The sequence below is a fragment of the Adiantum capillus-veneris genome, chromosome 13 (assembly GCF_014529385.1).
Source record: "Adiantum capillus-veneris isolate H3 chromosome 13, ASM1452938v2, whole genome shotgun sequence".
Taxonomy (NCBI): Eukaryota; Viridiplantae; Streptophyta; class Polypodiopsida; order Polypodiales; family Pteridaceae; genus Adiantum; species Adiantum capillus-veneris.
The window spans coordinates 72,883,291-72,893,625 of NC_140943.1; the positions used below are offsets into that span (position 1 = coordinate 72,883,291).

The following is a 10,335-nucleotide window of genomic DNA, read 5'->3' on the forward strand; positions in this document are numbered from 1 at the left end:
TGAATTAGTAGTAGAAAAATAATATATCCATCTTCCATCCCATATAGATAAATTACCATGGAAATCAGCTCTCCACTTGTCTTTACCAAAGATTATGGTCCATCTCTACAAGTCTTCTATGCCCCCTACATAGGTGGCCCAATATCTCTTAAGAATATACATATAGTTTTTCTCCTTTCAAAAAGACTCCAATTGTATATTCTTTTCACAAGCAAATAATATTGGGCCCTCCTCTATTTGTTTAAGCATCATAGCCTTTTGAAAAAGCATGATTCCCCTTGGATGCATACAAGCAAAGGGCCCATACAAGAAGACTTGGAAGCAAAAGGTTCCCTAGCCTAGTGTGGACCTTCCAAACCGAATTCCTTGGTGCATGGGCGTGAAGAATAGTCCAAATTCATATCAAACATGTTGAGAAGGTCAAATTTGCCTTTTGAAGCATGTCATTCCGAGCTACAGGTAAAAAGTTATGGTCAAAATAGTGTAAATCTGTCAGATTCGCAGCAAAAGGGAACTGTAAATCAAGTAAATCAAGAGAGTGAGATCTTATCTTTCCCCTACTCATCTTCTAGAAGAGCAATGAGTGTTCAAGGTCACTTGCATGTGATGGGACCAACCTAAAGATGCTTTCTAAATGCCAAGACAGACAAGTTGAGATACCCCGCAGGAGCCACCCGTAGGGCGTCATGGTGGGGCCCACCTACATTATGCACCCCTATGGAGCCTTCACGGTCTAAAATGATATTTTTGGTGAAAAAATAGTCCCTTTTATGTCCAATATTCAATGAGTGGTCAAAAGACACTTAATTAGGGCTAATCACTCACCCTAATTAAGTGTAGCATAATCCCACTCCTACACAACTATAAATAGCCCCTTGGAGAGACTCAAGGACACACACCTATTTTTTCAACTTCATGTTGTTTCTTGATCAATAGTAGAGAAAACCCCAACTCTCCCTCTTTCACATCCTCCCTCCTAACCCTCCTTTTTGAAGGAAGTGCAACTCTATTCTCCACTCTTTCCATTCTACAATCTCTTACTCCATCAACCCAATAAATCATTTGTAGCACCTCAATAACTTGTAAATACATCATGATCTCTCTCATGGTTATGTTAATGATCATGAAATCATCTTCAAAACTTTCAAGTGTCGCAATTCGTGATGGTTAGCCAGCGTCTGTCCTCCCCTTAAAAGGTGTGCGAGAAATCAAGTAAGTGTTCTATTCTCAATTTACCATTGGTTTGTTTCTCCACACTTATTCAATTGGTCTAAAGAAATTTCTCACTCCAACTCTCTTTTGCTTCATTATATATGCATGTGGCTACCTCTCATGGTGATTTTATTTGTGTCACGGCATTGCATAGATGGAGATGAGCTCTCTATGCAAAGTGTGTTAGTTTGATGTAAGTGATTCTCTTGTGTGTTTGAGAGGCAAGTCTTGTGCGCATGATTTTTTGATGAGTGCTTGAGAGAGGAAGAGTTTGGATGTATTATGGGTATTCTCATGGGGAGAAGATGAATGCTATTCCACAAATTTCATATTTCATTTTGATGCACGGCATTGGGTTGCATAATCGTTGATGGTGTTCAAGTGTCCAAAGTGTATATAGAGTAAGGGGGTTTTTCAAAGTGTGTTGCTTGAGTGGGTGAGTGCAAGTGTTATTTTGATTGGTTTCCTTCTCCACTCCCAAAAGAAGGTGGTGCCCCAAGTAGTGTGCGTACCTCTTTACGAACATTTTGTGAGGGTAGGCTCATTGGTTTGGGTTTAGAGGCCCCATTTCAAAAAGCCCGCCCTCACTAGGTGTTATGCTTTTTGTTGCTCTCTCCACCCAAGCACTCTTGTTATTCTCATTAGGAATATATTCTAATGAAATGCTCACTATGATCATGCTAATTTCCGCTACACACAAGTTACTAGGCCATTAAATGTTACATGCATAATCTCCTGTCAATAAAGATTGTGGAGACACTCTAGAGAACATGTTGGCAGAAGCTAAAGGAAAGAGGCAAGGGTCATCAAAGCCACCATCCAAGAGGATGAAGAAAACTCTGTTCAGCGAAACTCCTCCACATGTTAGGAGTGGCGGTGAAATCTCTTGCCCAGATGTTGAAATAGAAAGGCATGCAAAGGATGCTGGCGAAGACCCTACTCTGCCTCGGGTAATTGACCTACCAATGGTTGGTGCTGAAGGCCCTACTCGTGATACAGTTGTTGATGCAAGCCTAAACAGTGAATTCCTTGTTCATGGTGTGAGCATTGATGGTATCGTGCCTGCTCCTGATACAGTTGCTGATGCAAGCCTAAACAGTGAAGTCCCTACTCATCGTGTGAGCGTTGATGGTAGTGTTGATGGCAGTGTGCCTGCTCCACAGCAAGTTCATCAAGCAAGCCCTTTGGCTGATCACCCTAATACCACTAGTCAAGATCATGGTGTTGGTCTATTGTCCCTTGATGCATCTTTGTAAACTTTTTTGTTTCAAGGACATAATATGAATGCTATTCCAAGCTGTTTTTGCAAATATTTTGTTGTTTTTCCTTGCAATTAGTCAACTTATGTAGACACTCTTGTGTATGCAATAATTCATAAGGAATTGATATTGATGTTAGTAGTATGTCCATCGTCAGAAACGAAGCCCAAGTCAAGGCCAAAAAAACTCGTGATAGATCACCCGTTTAAAAGGTGGAGACGATACATGGCCCTCAAGCGGATGTACCACATCAGGTTGGCACATGTGTATGCATCCAGCTCATGTTCATAAGCTTTCCCAAATTGCAACGATCCGAGCAGGATGCTTGCATCAACTGAGGAGGATTATCATGTTGTCCCAGAAAGTGTGTAGAATGATCCTCGGGCTCTTATTTTGGATATGAATGGTCTTTTGATTCATAAAGTGGAACTGGAAGAAGATATGTTTTTCCCTACATAAAATCTACAATATGACCAGGTGTACTGGAGGAGAGGCTAAGAAGGATATACTTCCTTATGCAGCCCGATGCAAGGCAGTTCTTATTGTGGGCAGCAACTCATTTCAATGTCTTCATTTGGAGCTCAGCCATGGACCATAATGTTGTAAAGTGTTTCCATGACTGCTTTCTAGGTTTACGAGGACTTGTACCAGGGTTCATTGCACAGACTTCCTGTGATGTGCTTCATAATCACAAAATCAAGGGGAAAAAACCCATTTTCTTCAAGCACCTCAATGATTTCGGAATAGGTGTAATGGTCAGTTTGGTCCACACAATACGCTACTGGTTGATGACAGTTTGTACAAGTGTATATTTAATTTTTCTGGAAATTGTTGCATTGTGCCAACATTTGGCTCGCCTAACGATACAACTCAAAGGCCATTCCTTACACATAAGCTTTCCCCATGGTTGTACAAGTATCTGAAGGCAGGGGATAGAACGTAGTTTGTTACCGGAGGAGGGGATGTGTTTGGCACCTAGGGCAGTGAAGAGGACTTGATTGTTAAGGATCTTATATCCTTTGCATGGACAGAGAAGCCTAGAGTGTTGCCATCGTGTTAGATGGGGCGAAATTAAAAAGAATACCTCTGAGGAGATTCAGCGGGAGGCATCTGACAAAGTGGGGTATTTCCCAGAGCAAAAGGAGGCCTACAACGTGGTGTGGGATATGATTTTTCATAAACGGCCTGGATAGACACGCTTGGGCACATTGGTGGATTTCCTCTGATGTTTGGACAGCCTGCTTTTTGTAACAGCTAGTGGATGTAGCTTCTGCGCAGATTTAGAGAATCCCCTTTGGTCATCCTATTTGTAACACCATACCTTTTGATGGTTCTTTCTCATTGCAAAAATCTGTAATATAATTCATCGCTCAAAGTGACCATGTACTGTTTTTTTCCTGAGAAGATTATTAAGTTCCACTCTTATGTTGAGTACATTATACAAAATTTGGCTTTATGCGACATTGCACTGTTTACTTTCGTGCAAAGCTTATTAAGTTCTGGTCTTAAGTTCGAGTACATAAACATCATTTGTTTAGAATTTGCTCAATTTCCATGTTTTGGTGCCATGAGAGTTGTATTGATAGAAATAGGACAAATTACTTGTAGATTTGGCAGCGAATGGTAAAAAATTGTACCTGTTAACCCTGCATAACTGACTAGCAACGCATGTAGACCATATGAATAGAATGACAAGACTTGTTTGCTTATATAAAAACCAAATGATTAAAATTACATCTCCCATGGCATGTTGTTGTATACAGATTCAAAGACCTTTGGCGAGATCGTATACAATCCCCTAGCACCCTGGACTACTGTCAGTGGGATTTTTATACACCAAACAAGATGGGAGTACATGAAGACTGTGTTTCTTCCCAAAAGCTTGTAACAATAATCGTCGACCTGCTTATAATAGAGGCATTTCAAAATGTGCGACCCTGCTTCAAACACATTGCCCCAATTGTCGACGTCGTGTGCTTTGAGATTCTCCAATGTGCTTGTGCACTTCGTTCCCCTCCTCGGCATTGACTACAAAGTTGTCACCTACCTGAATCGCATCACTCAATGCTTCATAGTGCCCTTCATAGATAGGCTGCTCAGATTCGTCATCACTATTTCCACCATCACTTTGAGCGATTTTGTGGAAACTCCACCTATATGCGTGTGTTTTGTTGCTGCAATTCTTCCACTGGTTGTGCATGCATGCACTACAATAGCAAGATAGATGTGTGTGTGCGATGGAGTAGCCATCTTGTTTTGAGTAGCCCCGAATAGAATGTATGGAGCGTGCATTAGGGATAGCTTCACAATCCCATTTGTTCTCCCGGGACACTTCTCCAAGCTTGACCTCCCAAAACAAACACTCTACCTGCCTATGCTTGGAAGGGTAGTGAGCAATGACCCATCGGACAAATGCTGGCAAAGAAATTGCACAACATCAGCTGCACATTTGAGCATAGCTCCATTGCTCTTCATCTACTCGTGTGTAAGTGCCAATTTCACAACTGCTCCTGCCCCATCATGTTCTCCTTTTCCGTGGCCACTTCCAAAGAAGTTCCACACCATCACTTTCCCTGTCAAAGCAGCATATCTACCAACAAAATAGAAAGGCCTTTTTGCCTTGAATTGCGATGTTGCCCAATCTGACCAAACCCAGTCCTGGCTAACATCTAAGCCTCTATCTTTAATCCATTTCCAATGTGGCATAAAGCAATGTTAGACAAACAAAGTGTCATGATTTTTATCATCAGAAATTAAAAAGTGCAAAGTCTTTTTTATCTCAGGTCCAACACGATAGTAGGTACTGTGTACAAAAATGGTGACCTGAATGGAATACCAATGCATTGACTGGATCTCATTCTGCTCCTTGAATGAATAATTCTCAGCAAAATCCACCACAGATACAACAACATCTTCAGGAAAATGCGTGATGCACGCTTTGAACTATTCAACTTGCCATCAATACACGAAGTCATGTTTGATGAAAAATTGGAGATCTTTTTTGAATACCTGTAGCAAATAAGCAGTGATCATCTCCTCGCATATAAGTTCCTTCCTTTTCTTCTTCTTTCCACCTTCTTATTTGCATGTTTCCACATCCTTAAATACTTTGACTTTGATGGTTCTTGAATCCTTTAGCAGCTCCTGTGGACAACATACAAATTTCTCTGCCCCACATTTTGTACATTGACCCATGTGGCATTTTAGACCATGGTAGGTAGAGCCAGCTTGCTTGGGACACAATAGAGAATATATAAGCTTTGAAATGCTCTTCACACTGTAATTTGTAGCAACACATGTTCCTGCAAGTGATGAATCATTGCACACAGCGCATGCACATTTGCACAACCCACCATGCATTCCAAATGCTTGACTACGCATATGATTCACAACCTCCTTCAAATATGAAATTTTCACATGGTAAATACAGCAACGTGTCAGCCTATCCTTTAGCTTTCACACAAAGTAGGGCTTCTCTGATTCAAAAGCATGAAGCAGGATTGCTACGTCCGTATTGGCATCCTTGAAACATTGGTAGAGCTACCCCTTCATTCCACAACAAGAAAGCTTAAACGACGAATAAATCATGTGTCAAATCTACCCATTAGCTATCAATAGTAAGTTGTAGCTATTAATAGCTATCAGAAGCTATGAAATAAAAATCACTAGCTATAAATATCTATAGAAAAAAGCTATCATTATCTATCAAATACCCATATAGTAGAAATCACTAGCTATAAATAGCTATAAATAGCTATAAATAGCTATAAATAGCTATCAAATAGCTACTAGTAGCTTTCGTATACAATCACTAACTATAAATTACCTTTCACCTAACGCAAACACCTGATCATTCACTATCAATAGCTATTACTATCAATGGCGATCATAGCGCTACCAATAGCTATCAAATGGCAGTTATCAAAATCAATAGGTATAACTAGCTATGAAATATCTAAGAACCGCTATCAATAGTTGAGAGGTAGCTATCACCAGTTATAAACAGGTATTAAAGATCTGTCAATAGCTATCAAAAAGCTACCAATAGAAACCACATAGCAATCACTAAACACTAACTATGAAATAGTAATCACTAGCTATGAAAATCTATTATAGTTATCAAAGAGATATTATTAGCTATCGAGTAGCAATCACTAGTGATAAAGTATCCTTGGCTATGAAATAGCAAACACTATCTATGAGATATCTATCAAAAAGCTATCAATAGCTATAAAACAAGCATTATCTATGAATAGCTGCCAATAGCTAATTATCAATAGCAGTCACAATAGCTATGAAACAACCACTAGTTGGGAAAATCTATCAAATAGCAGTTACCAAAGAGCTACCAAAGAGCTATTAATAGCTATCAAATAGTAGTTATGAACATCAATAGCTATCTCACAACAATTATTATCTATAAAATAGCTATCAAATAGTAAACACTAGCTATGAAATAGCTAGCATTAGCTATTATAGTTATCAAAGAGTTGTTCTAGTAGTTGTCGTGTAGCAATCACTAGCTATGGAATAGCTTTGGCTATGAAATAGCAGCAAACACTAGCTATGAGATATCTATCAAATAGCTATCAATAGCTATGAAACAAGAAGCACTAGCTATGAACAGCTATCAATAGCTATCAAACAACAATCACTAGCTATGAAATAGCTTTAACTAAAGAAAATACTTGATTATTAGCTATTGATAGCGATCACTAGCTATAAAATGGAAATCATTGGCTATGAAATATCTATTATTTAGCTATCAAATACCAATAAATGGCTATAAAATAGCAATTGCTAGCTATGAATAGCTATTGGTAGCTATCAAAGAGCTACCAATAGCTATCAAATAGCAATTACTACATATAAAATATCCTTCAAATAGAAAACACTAGCTTGAAATAGCAATCACTAGCCATGAATAGCTATCAAATAGCTCTGACTATCTATGAAATACCTCATCCTAAAGAAAATACTTGATTATTAGCTATCAATAGTCATCACTAGCTATAGAATGTCATTGACTAGCTATAAAATATCTATTGATTACCTATTAAAAAGAAAATTTTGGCTATGAAATAGCAATCACAAGCCATGAACAGCTATCAATTGCTATCAAAGAGCTATCAAGAGATATTTTATAGAAATCACTAGCTATAAAATAGTTTCACCTAAGGCAAATACCTGATCAATAGCTACTACACAACTGCTAATAACAGAAAAATTATTAGTATCTATCACTATCAACAAGTAGGTAATTACAAAAATAGTCATTATTAACTATCAATATCAATACCAATCAGATGGCCTGGCAGAAGTTATGTACCAACACATAGCTATCGATCAAACTTTGACGGCTATCAACTGGCCAATATAGTGAACAACTACGGCATATATTTGACTAGTTATAAGATGGTACAACATAGCTAGTGGGTGGCTATGAAGTAGACTGCATTTGATAGCTATTAGTGTGGCAAGAGTTATCTATCAAACACGGATAGCTACGGACAGCCAAAATTTGACAGCTATTAAATAGCCATTGCCAAAGAATAACTATAATGAACAACCATGAAACACGTATGTAAAATTTAATGGCCTAGTAACTTGTGTGTAGTGGAAAATAGCATGAACATAGTGAGCATTTCATTAGAATAGTTTCCTAATGAGAATAACAAGAGTGCTTGGGTGGAGAGAGCAACAAAAAGCATAACACCTAGTTAGATAGCATGAACAATACTTCAAGAGAGAAATAAATTAAGCTATTGACAACATTTGAGGACCGGATTTACATGGAGCCGGTCCCCCCTCCAAAAGGCTTTGTATTATGGTTTCTCCCATCACGAGAGACATTGTACAATACAATTCTTTGTGTTCCTTCAAGACTAGCTAGTGCAATGAAGATGGAAACTTCATGCACTAAGCAAAACACTTATCAAACACAAGATCAATTCCCTCACGGTCTCAGACCCAAGACCTCACACACCTTCGAAGATGGTGAGAGCTACCGAGGTATGAGAGTAGATTGAGAGGAAGAAGGAGTATTCTTACAAGAAAGATGTACATCTCCTCACATAATCACTCATATTATCATAGCTTAGCTTAGTAATTAGCATGGTAGAGGAGATGAGCATGCATTGAAGCTTGGCTCTTGGTTGGATTTGCATCACAAAGCCAAGAGTTGTTGGTGTAGACCTCCCTTCTCACAAGCTTGGAGTAGGAGATAAGCTTTCCATTAAAGCTTGAGAAGGAGAGAGGGAGTGTCTTCTTGCTCCACACATTCATTGTGTGAGTGTGTGTGTCAATAATGCCTTGAAAAAATCAGCCCCCTCTCTCTCTTGGTCGACCCCCCTCTTGGCGAGAGACTCACTTCTTTCTCGTTCCTTCGGTGGAGGCTCTTGAGTTCTCCTTTGGGAAGCAGATGCATCATCAAGAAGTAAATTATTGAGCCCTTTGTATGGATCCTCTTCTTCTTTTCGAATCGGAGAGAGACCTCTTTTGGAAGTCTCACAAGGAGGCTTCCTAGGTGTTCTCTTGTCATGGTGGGGAGCTTGGAGAATCCCATGAGCACAAAGCTTCCGTTGCAATTCACTTTGGAGATATGGATTGCCCATGGCTTGTTGAAGCCTAGAAGTGTGTGATGGTCTTCTTAGTTTTGGAGGTGATGGAGAGCATTTAGCCCGCCGTCTTTGTGGATCCATCTCCGCCGAGGTGGCGGGAGACTCACTTCTTTCTCGTTCCTTCGGTGGAGGCTCTTGAGTTCTCCTTTGGGAAGGAGATGCATCATCAAAAAGTAAATTCTTGAGCCCTTCATATGGATCCTCTTCTTCTTTCCGGATCGGAGAGAGACCTCTTTTGGATGTCTCACAAGGAGGCTTTCTAGGTGTTCTCTTGTCATGGTGGGGAGCTTGGAGAATCCCATGAGCACGGAGCTGCCGTTGCACTTCACTTTGGAGAGATGGATTGCCCATGGCTTGTTGAAGCCTAGAAACAAGATAGTTAACAAGCATCAGGGCATCATTAGAAGCTTGCTCATTAGCAAAATCAAAGTTATCAACATTAATTTCACTCTCTTTACTATTGTCGGCCATTCTAACAACTTTTAGGTGTAATCTTTTTAGGTGTACTTTGGCACTTCAAGCCCTAGTTGCTACTCCTCTTTACCCCTTTAGAAAAAGAACTCAAGCTATTGTCCCCCTGGCTCCAATACCATTAATTCAAGAAATAGAAGAGATGGTCTTTCAACACCAAATCAGCATCGGCTCCTGTCAAGCTTCTAATAGCTCAATAGTGGTTAAATCCATAGGCAAGCCCCGTAGGAATCCACTATTAAGACCATAGCTCTCGAGGGTGATGCCCCGTTAACTGCACCAAGGCAGGCGTACTACAAGGCTGAAAATCCCTATTCTACTTACTCACGTGCAATTAATAATACCAACCATTTATAGCTAGCTTGAGGACCTCCCTTCTTGAGCAAGAAAAGATAAACATTGTGCTCTGATACCAATGTAACATTTAATGGCCTAGTAACTTGTGTGTAGAGGAAAATAGCATGAACATAGTGAGCATTTCATTAGAATAGTTTCCTAATGAGAATAACAAGAGTGCTTGGGTGGAGAGAGCAACAAAAAGCATAACACCTAGTTAGATAGCATGAACAATACTTCAAGAGAGAAATAAATTAAGCTATTGACAACATTTGAGGACCGGATTTACATGGAGCCGGTCCCCCCTCCAAAAGGCTTTGTATTATGGTTTCTCCCATCAAGAGAGACATTGTACAATACAATTCTTTGTGTTCCTTCAAGACTAGCTAGTGCAATGAAGATGGAAACTTCATGCACTAAGCAAAACACTTATCAAA

At 39.6% G+C, this 10,335-nt stretch overlaps 1 protein-coding gene across 1 annotated transcript; it reads left to right on the forward strand.

Moving 5' to 3' along the window:
- Positions 1–2,177: 2,177 nt before the first annotated feature.
- Positions 2,178–2,468, forward strand: LOC147444243 (uncharacterized). Its single transcript, XM_086527817.1, has one exon. It carries the CDS (start codon positions 2,178–2,180, stop codon positions 2,466–2,468), a length of 291 nt encoding a protein of 96 aa, XP_086383943.1.
- Positions 2,469–10,335: the final 7,867 nt, after the last annotated feature.

Excerpts from the sequence above, each read along its gene's own strand:
- LOC147444243 (XM_086527817.1), top strand. The coding sequence starts at position 2,178 with ATGGTTGGTGCTGAAGGCCCTACTCGTGATACAGTTGTTGATGCAAGC.